Source organism: Embiotoca jacksoni, unplaced genomic scaffold (genome assembly GCF_022577435.1).
Source record: "Embiotoca jacksoni isolate LCO1_2020_lvr unplaced genomic scaffold, fEmbJac1.0.p SCAF_2, whole genome shotgun sequence".
NCBI classification, from domain to species: domain Eukaryota; kingdom Metazoa; phylum Chordata; class Actinopteri; family Embiotocidae; genus Embiotoca; species Embiotoca jacksoni.
Window position 1 is genome coordinate 24,741,886 of NW_027185340.1, and position 14,486 is coordinate 24,756,371.

General features: G+C 43.5%; 1 protein-coding gene across 4 annotated transcripts; it reads right to left on the minus strand.

Moving 5' to 3' along the window:
• Positions 1-1,001: 1,001 nt before the first annotated feature.
• LOC138201567 (acetylcholinesterase collagenic tail peptide-like) lies at positions 1,002-12,388 on the minus strand. Of its 4 annotated transcripts, none has more exons than XM_069155178.1 (16): positions 12,286-12,388; positions 11,840-11,902; positions 11,295-11,380; positions 8,647-8,759; positions 8,405-8,446; positions 8,262-8,288; positions 8,118-8,189; positions 6,644-6,709; positions 5,834-5,860; positions 5,695-5,739; positions 5,580-5,615; positions 5,415-5,495; positions 4,458-4,554; positions 3,669-3,778; positions 2,857-2,976; positions 1,002-2,515 (listed from the first exon to the last, which is right to left on the minus strand). In XM_069155178.1, exons 1-16 carry the CDS (start codon positions 12,321-12,323, stop codon positions 2,501-2,503), a joined length of 1,038 nt encoding a protein of 345 aa, XP_069011279.1. In that variant the 5' UTR covers positions 12,324-12,388; the 3' UTR covers positions 1,002-2,500. The 4 variants fall into 4 exon arrangements, with proteins under 4 accessions (XP_069011279.1, XP_069011278.1, XP_069011280.1 ...); XM_069155177.1 differs by having other exon boundaries at positions 11,295-11,392; XM_069155179.1 differs by lacking the exon at positions 11,840-11,902.
• Between the last annotated feature and the right edge of the window lie 2,098 nt (positions 12,389-14,486).

Here is a 14,486-nt window from a genome sequence, read left to right on the forward strand (position 1 = left end):
TCTTTCCCCTGCAGACTGCCACCAATAGTTGGTCGAAGACTATGAAGAAAATACGATTTCCCCTCATGCAGTTTATGCTTTTTAATGCTTTCTTACGTCATTTCATCCGTTTACAATTCAGCTCATCAGTGCTCTTGTATATTTTGTACCATCACACTAAAATGTCTTATTGCATTTTTATCCTCATGAAACACAGATTGTTGTAGTCGTCTCTTTTTTAAATACTTCAATAAAAGACAGAACTGATTTTTTTTTTTTTTTTTTTTAAGTGCAATTACAGTATTTCCTAAAGGACCAATATTTAATCTCTGTTTCTATTCTAACACGCTTGCTCTACTCGACCTCCTGTGTTGTAAAATCTCTTGCGAACTTCAACCTGCTGTTTCGGGTCTGCTAGCTTAGCAGTTAACGATGTCTTCTCCTGATCGACGTGTCGGAGGTTTCGTTATTCCTCGGACTCCTTTTATTGAAGGCAGCAGTCACTCAATTGGAACTGAAAAATGATCCATTAACATCAGCAGCAGCTAACCGGGCCTTGATAGACCCACAGTCTGTTTAGAAAAGAGTTCGTAGCTTCAGGTCTGTAAAATGGTTCTGATCCAGAAGTGTCTTCAGCTGCAATACCAGCGAGTGCCACTAGAGGTCGGCTCCAAAAAGCCTCCGGCTCCATAGACTCCCATTCAACTTCTCTCATCAAATCCAAAGTGAATAAAATGTGTCCATCAGTTATCTCGGTGTTGTTAGCTAAAGTCACTCCTTCTTATTAGTTTTCTGGAGGTCCATCTGAAAATAATCCCTCATTCATTAGAAAAGAAGATTCAAGAAGACCTGTTTTTGGGGGCGTGTCTGTTTGATTGACAGGCCTGTGGTGCAGTCAGGTTACAGCTATTGGTGGGCGGGACGTAGTATCGTCAGGTTTCCAATCAGATCAGTCAGATCCACCGTTGGCTCCTCCCCCAGCTCGTCCAAATATGGTCACTTCCTGCTCCAAACCGCTCCGGACTATCAAGATGGTGACGGACAGAATCTGAACTGGAGGATTCATAACGTTCACAAACCAACGATGACATCACTGATGGATGATGACATCACTGATGGTTGCTGATTGGTTAAAACTCATGAGAAAGTTTTTCTGTTTGTCTCTGACACCACCCCGAAGACACCTGTATGGTAATATTCACTCAATCATAGTGCCCCCTGCTGGCAACAGGAAATTACAGTTTTTATATTTTCACATGCTTGTTGGAGCCGGTTGATCACATCCACATCAAATCGGGTCTGAATAGTATTAAAACGTTTATGATGATATATTGAGAAGTTTTGTGCGTTTTTGTCAATGGGCGTCGCCATGGCGATGCGGCAAAGTTAGATTTTTCGCCGATACACAGAAAGTAGATGTTTAAAGTCAAAGGATGCTTGAAACCTCACGAAACGCGTCACATACATCCGGCGTGGTGAGACGATACATCTGATATGTGTTTTGTACATGGGCGTGGCCAAATGGCTCGCTAGCGCCCCCTAAACTGCACCTGGTGCCGGGGCTGCCCTTGTTCCAAGTTGAACCTGTTAATCGTTAAACTAATACCTACAGGTTTGTACAGTCATGAGTGATGAGACAAAATCGCTCAATAAAATCGAGGTGTTCATATTTATTTGCTTGGGTTAGGGTCAGGATTAAGGTTATGGGTCTGGGTTAGGGGTAATGGTTAGGTGTAATGGTTAGGGTTAGGTGTAATGGTTAGGGTTAGGGGTAATGGATAGGGTTAGGGGTAATGGTTAGGGTTAGGGGTAATGGTTAGGGTTAGGAGTTCAGAGTTCTGATGATGTCACAATGCAATGAATGGAATTATTGCTTGTATTGTGTGACGTTTTAATGTTTACAGTGTGTGGACATTCTCAGTCTCAGCAGAGCTTGAGATATTTGAGACCCCTCTGTAAACAAAAATGATATTTTCAGATATTCCAGTTATGTTTACGATATTTTGAGAAAATAAAAGCAAAATTAAAACTGCAAGCAGTGATATGCGGGGTGGATCTCTTGCAAAACTCTACGACTGAGCGTTGCGGATTCTGTTCTGGTCGTGCCACCGCGACCCGACTCCGGATGAGCAGAAGAAAACGGATGAATAGACGAACATTTTGTTGTGTATGGAGGACGGGTTAAACTGGAGCACAGGAAATCAGACGTACAGTTTGGAAAGAGCGAGCAGGCAGCGACTGTTTAACTCCAATGAGACTTTAGTATGACTTGTACAATATTTGAGTGTGAAAACAAGAAATCATGCTCTAAAATTGAACGAGCATGCTCTTGACTACTATAACTGTTATACCACTATATAAACTATGTAAATCTTCTCAGGTTAAGCCAGCAGGTGTTTTCTTGAATTGTAAAAGCGTTCCATGCAGTTAGTTCTGATATGAAAGTAAGAGACAGTAATGTGATTTCCATTGATGTGCTCGGAGCAGCTGGATCAGTGCAGCGGCCTCCACTGGATCAGCCTCAGTGTCTGCGGTCCTGGTCCACAGGAAGCAGGATAAAGACAGAGAAGAAGGTCATTGAGGAAGACATTGAAATTACAAATGAAACTCTGCATCGTCTGTTTTACATTCTTAATCCATATTCATCCTATACCTTGTAACTGGTTGCCTAAAAGTACATTTTAAAGTTCATGACACCTAAGAAGGCACATTTGTTATCTAAGATATGTTGTACTATTCAAAAGGCACAGTTGCTTATTTTTAATTCGCTGCTGTCAGTAAAAATGTCCTTTCCAGCATCTGGAGTATCGGATGAATTCATCCATGATTAAACACCAACCGGCTGCGTCGTGGTGTTTTGTTGTCGGCTGTAGTTACCAGCGCTCGGATCCACTGAGACTCGCTGTATATGTAAAGAGACTTCCTGTCTGTTCGCAGCACCATCACGTTCTCCCCCCGCAGCCGTCTCATTTGTTTCTCTCCATCTGCAATGAAGATCTGAGGAGCGACAGACACCAGCTTGTTTTACAAAGTGAACATCTGAAAAGGTATTTTTTTCATGAACTGGAGGCCAGTGAGGGTTGTAAGGTTGTAACTGACTTACAGACTCTCACAACCCTGTTTCCATCGAAGATTTGGACGCTGTGTAAAATGTAAATAAAATCAGGCATTGACATAAAAGGAGTACTTTAACTATCTGTGAGGGTGGAACTATTTCTCCCTGCTTCATACAGGTCGGTGGGTAGTTTAGTGGTTCCAGTCCAGGATCAGACCTCTAACACTAAATCTGAAGGGTGATGACAGGAAAGAAAACATCAAAGTTTTGCTACACAAGTTTGAGTTTGTTTACTGTCATTAGACATCAGGTTATTGAAGTGAAACTGTCTCAACCGAGTTTGGAGGAGATCTTATAAACTTTTCTAATCTGACACGTGAAAGCAGGAACTTTCAGACAAGTTGTGAGTAGCTTAAAAAAAAAATACTTCAGAAGTGAACTTCAGTACAGTCCTTGATCACATTTAGTCATTTCATACATATTTACCACAAAATGCCACTTGTTGCTGTAAAAGCACCACTGAGACCAACAGTCCCGTCAGGCATTAAGCAGCTGAGTTTAAGTTGATTACGACACAACGTTCGCTTCAGTTTAGCGATCGGTTGCAGTAACGTTTGTGCTTCTTGTTTCTGACCGTGGGGACTCTGTCCAGCAGACGCTGGGAGGTTGGAGCTGGTGAACAGTTGCAGGCGGCTGAAGGACCGCGGCCGCCGGAGTCTCCCTGCAGGCCGGGGAGGATGAACACTAGGACGACACAAGGTATCATGAATCAGAGTGGATCAGCACAACACGTCACTACTACCGATCCGCTGCAGCCACGGAGAGAGATCCCTGCTGGCTCCTACAAATGGATCATTGATGTGTTTAAAGTGATTCATGTAAAAATATATTTCTGGGAAAGCTGCAGAAAGCTTTCTGTGTGACTCCTCGTTGACCCAAATCTTTACTACAGAGAGGGAGAATGCAAAATTAGCTTTAACCATAGAGACACTATTTCTACATGTTGGGAAACGATGATGTGAAACCATTAACACGTCATCACTGCAGTCATTATATAATATTAATATATGAAGCCATTCTGGTCAAACTTCCCAACGCATTACATTCTTCTGGTTAAAACTCATCGCTGGTCAGTAAACTCACGTCTCTGCAGCCTGGCAGCGAAGTTTGACCTGAAGAAGACGTTCAGAGTGAAATTAGTTTTTTCCAAATAAGAGGAAAAAGTCCAAAAACATGATATAATGATGTGGTATTTCTGATTTGTCCCTAACTTTTCACATTAGGACGTGTTTTAGAGAGACGAATATCTACTTATTATTATTATTATTATTATTGTTATTTCCTATTACGCACAACCACTTGGTGTTAAATCTCGTCTCCTCTCGGCTGACGGTGAACTGAACTTCTTCCTGTTTCAACAAACCTTGTCCAGGAAGTCCAGGATCTCCTGTAAGACCCGGCAGTCCTGCTGGACCAGGATGACTCGGCTGCCCTGTCGGTCCACGAGGTCCCTTCAACCCCTGCACACAGTTATTTATTCACGCATGAAATCACTGGTTGAACAAACACTAAGAAAACCGTTTGTTTGTCTAGTAAATCGGAGGCACGTTAACATACTCAGGCCTGAACACGGTACGTCGTTCTCTCTGTTGGTTTACAGACCGTGTTAGCACAAACGTTACACAGCACTTCCTACTGAGAAGTAGACTTTCATACATAAAGCGAATGCATCGACTTTATATCTGAATCTAATGCTGCGTTCAATCAGTCGAATTCACCGTTAACACGAGAAGAGTACGAACGCTGAACTCTAAATCTGCTACAAGCCTCCAGTTCACGAGTCATGACGTGTTTGCTGACGTTTACAGAAAGGTCAGAGGTCATGCAGGTTCATGTTTAGTTGGATGTTTGTCTTCATAACTTAGATAACAGCCTACGTCTGAGGGAAACGTTGATCTTCCTCACTGTTAGCATGCTAAACTGTTAGCATCTGTGGCTTCTAGACGCCGTCCACATAGCCGTTGCCTAGCAACTGTTTTTTGTTGTTGTTTTTTTTACATGACTTCCAATATTGTAACCACGATCTCACGAGCTCCAACTACTGTCATTAGGCCTCATCTATCATTTAACACTCCCTCTTCCATCCAGTAAACAATCTACATCCACTTGACGAGTCTGGAGCTCATTTGAATAAAACCACAGTGATGCTGAGTGATAGAAGACAGACAGAATAATCGCTCATCATCCTTTACAATAATAATATATAATCTGCTCAAAAGAACGGATTTTCTCAACGAAAAATGAACTTCTCTATTATCGATAAAATCCTCAACAGGATCAGTTGGTTGATGTCGGTTTGACTGTTTCCATCTGTACCCACCATCCATCCTCTGCCGCCAGGCTCTCCTCCAGGTCCTCGTTCCCCCATCTGCCCTGCATCGCCCCACTGGCCCGGGTCGCCCTGGAAACAACATTGCAGAGCCTTCACAGCTACTTTACATGTGTTACGTTTTTCTCTTTCATTTTACATCAGCGAGACTTTTACCTTCTCGCCCGGCGCTGCTGTGATGCCGCGCTCGCCCTGCAGAGACACACCGGCTGACTGGTCCACAACGCTCAATTCATTCATGTCAGATCAATACAAGCAGCAGCTTCCTTACCAGATCTCCACGGAGCCCTCGGCCTCCTTTCACACCCATTTCAGCCTCATCAGGGGACATAAAGAAGGTGAACAATAAGAAGTGTGTTGCTCCGGAAATGTTTGTGTGGAAAATGGAATGAAGCACAGCGGTCACTTACCCTGAATCCTTTATGCCCCTTACTGCCCTGTGAACACACACGAATAACAGAATATTACAGTTAAGATAAACCACAAATTCAACATTAACGTCTTAGCGAGACTTGAAGTTTCAACTTATTATTTAGTAATAAACTGTTTACACCTCGTTTTTGATTGAGTGCACGATACTATCTTTTTTTCCTTTAGTCTTTTTTGTTCTTTTTTTCTTTGTGTTCATTTTTCCAGTGATGTTGTTTGTGGAGAATTTTCTTTTTAAAGATTTCTGGCATACTGCTTGTTTGTTTCTGGTCTTTCCAAATGAAACCGTTGGCAGTTAAAATGTTGTTGTGTAGAAACGACAGAAGAAACAAGTGAAAACCAAATAACAGTTGTTGTTTTTTTAACCTTTTTTTTCTCAGCTGGTTTCTGTAAAAATGAAACGGTGTGTGATGTGTCTGAAGGTTGTGTCGTCATAGAGAAGCCCTTCAGACACACTGTGTTGTTGGGGCAGAAAACCTTCAACAGCACGTCAGTATTAATCAGCACACGTTTACTTGTGCAAATTATGTGAGCCTGAATTTTTCTATATGATTTGAACACAATTAAAAAAATAGCAAACATTGTGTTGGTTTGATGGTAAATGTATCTGTAGCTTAACACAACCTACATGTGGTGATGACGAGCGTATCCTGTTCACTGCTGCCTTCATCTGTAGTAGTTTAGCATATATGAAATGCACTAAACCAGGAAGTATGTAATGTGGAAACTTCCCAAACTCAGGAGTCACCAAGGACGAACCAAATGCAGCACGAATCCAAGCTGAGCGGTACCTTGATCATCCCAGGAGTTCCTATGTCTCCATACAGGCCCCTCCAGCCTCGGTCGCCCTTCTCCCCCTGAGGAAACACCAACTCACGTCAGCCTCACTCACAGTTCACTGTTGTTCTGATAGAAACACATGACATGACAGAACACCTTCTCTTCAAAGCAAAAATCTAATTTAAAGTCCTACTCTCTCATATAAACCTTTTAATGGCCCAGCTTTGTAGAACCTTAAAGAACTTGTATCGTCTCTACAGAGCATTGTACTCCCAGCGAGCCGGCTGACTCGTACTTTCTAAAGTTGCTAGAAACAGAACGGGAGGCGGAGCCTCCAGACTCCAGCCTCCAGGCTCCAGCCTCTAGAGCTCCAGAGCTCCAGGCTCTAGAGCTCCAGCCTCTATCCTCCAGCCTCTATCCTCCAGCCTCTAGAGCTCCAGAGCTCCAGGCTCTAGAGCTCCAGCCTCCAGCCTCTAGAGCTCCAGCCTCTAGAGCGCCAGCCTCTATCCTCCAGCCTCTAGAGCTCCAGCCTCTAGAGCTCCAGCCTCCAGCCTCTATCCTCCAGCCTCTATCCTCCAGCCTCTAGAGCTCCAGCCTCTAGAGCTCCAGCCTCCAGCCTCTATCCTCCAGCCTCTAGAGCTCCAGCCTCTAGAGCTCCAGCATCCAGCCTCTATCCTCCAGCCTCTATCCTCCAGCCTCTAGAGCTCCAGCCTCTAGAGCTCCAGCCTCCAGCCTCTATCCTCCAGCCTCTAGAGCTCCAGCCTCTAGAGCTCCAGCCTCCAGCCTCTATCCTCCAGCCTCTATCCTCCAGCCTCTAGAGCTCCAGCCTCTAGAGCTCCAGCCTCCAGGCAGAAAAGTTTTCAGCCTCCAGCTTTCAGCCTTCATCTCCTGCCGGGACGATGACACCTTCTTTATTAGATGATCGGGTGCAAACGTTTTCTTTTTGATAGAGCTTGTAGTCAGGCTCAGTCATGCTGCTGTAGGCCGTGGCCGTTGGGGGATTTCCCACAATGCACTTTCATTCTTCCTGCATTTATATTGCATCTCATTGACTCTTGTGCCTTTTCTCTCCTGTTATTTTAGCTTTTTCCTCTCTGAGTCATGAAGTTACTGAAGTTGTTTGTTTGTTTTCATATTCACTGGAGTCACACTAGACTATTGCAACAAAAAAAAAACATCCGAAATGTGTGCATCACTCTTTCGTACCCCCTGGAAACGTTTCCTCTCCAGCATGTGCTCCTTGCAGCTTGTGTCTGTACTTGATGTTTTTCTCTGGAGTTGCTCTGCGTTGAACACATGTTTGTATTTGTATTTTGGAATTATCCGCTTTTTTTTAGATCAATCTGCTGTTTTGTATTCAGCAGAACTTTCAGAAAATTAGTTCAAACAAGACCAATTAAGATCAGAGGAAACATCCCTAAATTAGCAGGGGGGAGGGGGGCCAAAATTACTTAAAAACTAGTAAATTGTGTCAGAAACTTTGACCTTTGAACCTGACTGTCCCATTGCTCCATGTAATCCCGGTTCTCCCCCTGGACCCTTCACACCAGGCCGACCCTGTAAACACACAACAGCTGATATAACTTTTCCTGTGATGAACTATTGCTTATAATCTTTGTTACTTCGTACCTCGGGTCCTCTGGGTCCTCTGCAGCCCTGCAAACACACCATTACGTGCATTATTGTATGTAGCTGCTTAAAAGAATGTTGTAACATGAAAAAAACTTTCTTGTTTGATGTTCCCAATTTGAAAAATAACAACTATGCCGTACCTTTTCCCCTTTTGGTCCTGTGATGAGTTCAGTTATATCAACCTGGACAGTCAAAGATAAACAAACATGATTTCACTTTAGGTCATGGAAACATGAAAACATCTGGATTTATTTGGTTTGGTAACACATTTACGCACATTTCAAATGAACGCCTCTGTTAGTAGGACTTGAAAAGTTCAGACCAACTCAGTGATCCAATCCTAAATCACGTGTATTTGAGTTTGAGACAGAGAACTAATCACCATCAGCTCTGCTTTTTGTTTGATTGGAGGAAACGACGGAGGCGGAGGAGGAGGAACGATGAAAACTTCACATTTCGGAGGTGACCACCTGCTGCCTGAGCTCGTCGGGAATCCTGAACAAACACACAACATTTTTACGTATGTCATGTTAATTTGTGTCGGCCCAGTGTATGAATGTAAACAGCCTCATCGGATCCACAGTCATGATATACAGAACTGTGCAAAGGTTTCAGGCTCTAAAAGTGAAGCGAGACTACTTTCAAAACGAATACCATGAAAACCTTTTCAATGAAAGGTGGAGCAAACAGAAAAAAAACCATCGAATAAATATTTGGGGAGATCATCCTTCGTCTTTTGGCTAATTGGCTGTACTGACCGTCCGCACATCCTCCGATCCACTAACCAATACAACGAGGAGGGCGGATCTGGAGCTGAGGCCCACTGAGGAGCAACACGGCACACACTATTACATTCACACCTTTAAACAGCACCGGTGGTCCTGGTACACTCACACAGGTTCTCAAAGTACTCAGGAGGTAGAGAACATCTGTGAATTTCGGTGTCTTCTGTGTCTTCAAATAATCCAGACGGCCTCTATGATGACAGAACATCCAAAGGGCCTCAAACGCCTGCATGGCACTGTGACACTAAAACATTGTCTCTAACACCAGTGAGACCAAGAACAGTAATCACTCGAACAATTCAGTTAAACCCACATGGATGTAAAACCCTGTTTTCAAAAAAGTTGGATGTTGTTTAAAATGTAAGTAAAAACAAGGAATAGGATGATTTGCAAATCATGTAAACCCAAATGTAATTGCAAATAGACCAAAGACAACATATCAATATCGAAACCGAGACATTTTATTGTTTTATGAAAAATATCTGCTCATTTTGAATCTGACGGCAGCAACACGTCTCTATAAAGTTGTTCCAGGATCATGTTCACCACTGAGCTGCATCACTTTTAACAACACTCTGGAAACGTCAGGGAACTGAGGAGACCAGTTTCTGGAGTTTTGAAAGTGAAATGTGGTCCCATTCTTGCCTGATAGAGGATTTCAGCTGCTCAACAGTTCAGGGTCTCCTTTGTTGTATTGTTCATGTCCTGATGCTCCAGATGTTTTCAATGATTGACAGGTCTGGACTGCAGGAGGCCAGTTTATCAGCGGACTCTTCTACTAGAGAACCATGCTGTTGTGGTTGGACGTTGTTCTGCTGAAATAAACAAGACCTTCCCTGAAAGAGACGTTGTCTGGATGGCAGCATATGTTGCTCCAAAACCTGAATATATCATTCAGCATTAATGCTTCCTTCCAGATGTTCAAGCTACCCATGCCATGTGCACTAATGCATCCTGTACCATCACAGATGCTGGCTTTAGAACTGAGCTGATAACAAGCTGGATGGTCCCTCTCCTCTTTAACCTGGAGGATGCAGCGTCCATGATTTCCAAACAGAATCTCAGATTGTGATCCATCAGACCTCAGGACAGTTGTCCACTTCACCTCAGTCCATCTTCAATGATCTCGGTCCAGAGAAGGCAGCGGTGTTTCTGATCATGTTTCTATCTGGTTTCTTCTTTGGAGAGTTTTAACCTGCATTTGTGGACGCAGCGATGAACTGTGTTCACAGACGATGGTTTTCACAAGTGTTCCTGAGCCCATGCAGTGATTTCCACTCCAGAATAGTGGGTTTTTAATGCAGTGCTACCTGAGGGCCCAAAGATCACCACCATCCAATATTGGTTTCCAGCCTTGTCCCTTGTGTTCAGAGATTTCTCCAGATTCTCTGAATCTTTTAATGATATTATGAACCGTAGACGATGAAATCCACTAATTCTTTGTAGTTTTACGTTGAGGAACATTATTCTTAGATTGTGAAAGACTGTTTGGGAAAATAGTTCAACAGAGTGGTGAACCTCTCCCCATCTTCACTGCTGAGAGACTCTGCCTCTCTGAAATCATCTTTTATACCCAATCATGTTCCTGATCTGTTGCCATGGTAACCTGATTAGTTGTGAAATGTTCCACCAGGTGGTTTTTAATCTTAATACATTTTTTCCAGTCTTTTGTTGTCACAACCTTTTTGAGACGTATTGCTGCCATCATATTCAAAAAGAGCAGATATTTTTCATAAAACAATACAATGTCTCTGTTTCAACATCTGATATGATGTCTTTGGTCTATTTTCAATAAAATATGCATTTTTGTTTTTATTTACATATTACAGAGCGTCCCACCTTTTTTGGAAACAGGGTTGTACCAGCTGATAGAAAAGTTAGAAAAGCAGCACGAGATCTGAATTCTTGGTTCAAAAGGCGTTTCATATACAGCAGAAAATACAGAAATAAGAGCCACTATGTGCTCAGATTAAGGCTCTGGTCTTCGTCATTCCACAGCGGGGAACATATAGAGAAGACCTCATGTTCAACAACACTGAAACTAGATTCTTTGTCAGTGTCTGGAGTTTATGGGCACACGGCAATAAAAGGAGGAAAACCAATTTTTCAGTTGTTGAAGAGAAAAGGACTCGAGAAGGAGTCTCACTCCTGTTATAGTGACAGCTAGTTGTCTCACTAACTAGCTGTCACTATAACAGGAGTGAGACTCCAGTGATCTGGTTCTGAGTCTTGTGTTGGTACTTACTGCTTGTTAAAGAGGAAGTTGCTGGCTGCAGGCTGCTGAGCAACGTCGTCCATCCCAGAACGAAGTGAGGCAGCATCATTTTCTGCCTGCAACAACAGCTGCATGTAAAAAACAACAACAACAACTATGTGATGCAGTATAACAGGAATATTTGCATGTATGATTGATGGTCTAACTTAATGATATTATGTTTGTCTTGACTTCACTTGAACAAATTAGATCCAATGTACAGACATTAATCCCCCCCCCAACCCCGAGGTAGACAAGCAGCTGGTGGATGTGGAACATATCAGATTTTATATTTGTCATTGCATACAGTTGTTCATGTGCATGGTTGATGAACTTTTTTGTGCAATGAGGAGATATTCACACTAATTCAGAACTTCTTTCGTCCGCACAACATGAATCCCTGCAGCGTTATTTCACCCAGCAGTGCAAAAAAAAAGCTTTCTTGCAGAATGCAAAACACAGATTACAAATCTCCCATTTAAACTTCTGAGTTAAATACTGCAGATTGAGCTCGTCTCGGCCGGACTATTGCTCACAGCTTCAGTTGTCTGTGGAGACTGTCGATCAAACATTCAGGGTCTTCCGGGCTACTCGCCAATCTGCAGTGAGAAGAATAATCTCAGACTGTAAACACAGTCGCACAATTTGTTCATTTTCGAATCAGAAAAATGTGTTTGTTCCTGAGAAACGACAGACGTCACTCTGTCACCAACAATTTACCAGCAAGTTTTAAGCGTCCGTATACAAACTGATTTACACTGAATTTACATTAAGTGTTGAATTGACTCCCTTCTGTTAAATCAGCCTCAACAAAACATAAAATGAATGCAGAACTTAAAGATGTAAAAATATAATTTATTTTCTCAGTTATAAACGTCTGGGAAACTACTAACCTATTTCCAACGAAGGTGGAGATATTAATCCTCATATATAAATAACTGAACAACACAGTTGAAATTGGTAGTCGTTAGGTTTGTCTCACCTCAGTGTTGTTTCCGTTTCACAGCTCTCGTCCTGCATCAGAGACGTCTGGAGGAGCTTCTCCTCCAGCAGAGCTGTTTCCTGCTAAGCTTGCACGCCGATAAAAACTGGGGAAATGCAACTCAGCCTCTGGCAGCGCTCTACAGACATAATCAGATAATTAAACACTCAGCCAAAGTGAAGCCTGCTGTCAGAGCCAAGCTGTGGAGGATGAAATAGTAAAAGGAATCATTACTGTATATCCATTTACATTTTAGGCTCATCGCCAAGTTCCTCACAGAAATCATGGCAGTTTATAATAATACCATCAACGCTTCACTCAGAGAGCAATGAAAAGCCACAAGTTAATACCACACCACAGGTTTTTTTTAGGTTCTTTATCTGGTCTGTACTAAAATGCAACGTATCTCGGTCTGTGTATGTGTGTCTGTCTGTTGGTCCTGTTCATCCCGTCTGCATCCACCTCAGTGGATGTATTGATGGACCTGTGGTTGTGTACTGGCGGAGCTGCTGTGATTTGGACATGCAACATGTGTGATATTATAAACAGGCAACTGGTGCTCTGTGCAGCAGCAGGGGCGGAGTCAAGGCATGCAGGGGCGGAGTCAAGGCATGCAGGGGCGGGGTCAAGGCATGTAGCCAGTGACTTTTCTCTTGCTGCTGTAAAAACACGTCATCATATTTAAAATATGAATATTCTAAGAAGAACCATAAAGAGTATTGATAAAGAACCAGACTAAGAGGCATATGGATAAGAAAAAAATAAAATATTATTCATACCTCCCCCAACAATTGTCTACTGAAGTCCAAAATTCAGTGAAGATACCCCCCCCCCCCCCCAATCCATTCTCCCCCAATTACAAGCGCAGTAAGAGGGGAAGAGAGGGAGCTCTGTCTGACAAAACTCTCTAAACACGTGTTCCGTATGAAACCTTTATTTTGAAAGTGTTTACCGGAAGTGTGAGTGTAGTACATTACGTCTGTCTTTACGCACAGTGATGGCGAACGTCAGAACTTGTCAACAGTGTCCTCACGTCTTCCAGCTGATTAGAAAAGATAGCAGTTTGTATAAAAACTGACGAAGCGTTCAGGTTGACGTGAAGTGGGTTAGCATTTGTGTTAGCCTGACTCACCACAGCTCTAATTATTTTCGTACGGTTGTAAAATAAACGTTAAACCGGAAAACGAGACCATAACAAGCTCATTTCAGACTTTCAACCGCATCATTTACAGCCATCACATTCAGAGCCTGTGTTTGTCCGCCCTCTGGTGGCCACAAGGAGTAACTACAGCCAGCATCTCAGGGCGTGAAATTAAAAAAATGAAGAAATGTCCCCTCGGGGATTAATAAAGTAACTACCTAACCCAACCTAACTGGCCCGATGAAGTCCATACCAACTCGTCCAAATGGGACCTCCATCAATGGCAGAGGACGCAACGGCGCCCTCGGAATGGCCGGCTGGTTTACCAGCTGACACTCCGGGCAGGATGCGCACCACTGACACACATCCCCCCGGACATCCGGCCAGTAAAACCGGGCCATTATCCGGTCCAGAGTTTTCTCATATCCCATGTGGCCACCCATCGGGTTATAGTGAGCCTTCTGGAAAATCATTTCCCGGCGGCTTTTTGGCACCAACAACTGGGTGTTTTCCTGTCCTGCTAGTGTGACAACTCACTCTACACAGTCTGTCCCTTGTCCCTTGTCCCTGAAAAGTGCGGATATGACTGTGCCGCGTCAGGACGCACCAGCTGACCATCAATCCTTATCACTTGGTCAAAGGCAAAGCGGAGTATCATCATGAAACTGCTCAAGTGGAAAATCCTCCATGAGTGTAATTCGGGAACCGGTGGAGTCTCTACGGGAAACTCCGCTGGTTCCCCCTCCCCATCTGCAGTGTTGGAAAACTTCGCGTCACCGCTGAGCACAGCACACATCCCGCATGTTCCCGTCTGTCGTGAACGCACCACGCACTGCCCCATTAACTGCTTAAACCCGGGACAATCTGTTCCCAAGATTAGGGGGTGCGCAAGGTGGGAGCTAACCGCGACCTTCACACTATGCTTTTCCCCAAGTATCTAATTTCCACTGACACAATGGGATACTCATGAACATCCCCATGCACACACCTAATCTTCACCCACAATGCCTCCACCAATGCCCCGGGCCGAACCAGGCTCTGGTGACACATACCACCAGAG

Bases quoted from the DNA above. Each gene is read 5' to 3' on its own strand.
- LOC138201567 (XM_069155177.1), bottom strand. From the start codon at position 12,323: ATGCAGGACGAGAGCTGTGAAACGGAAACAACACTGAG. The intron at 8,190-8,261 runs GTACGAAGTAAC...GTGTGTTTACAG, and splicing joins GAGGACCCAGAGGACCCGAG to GGTCGGCCTGGTGTGAAGGG. The intron at 6,710-8,117 runs GTCAAAGTTTCT...GTGTTTCCTCAG, and splicing joins TGGGACAGTCAGGTTCAAAG to GGGGAGAAGGGCGACCGAGG.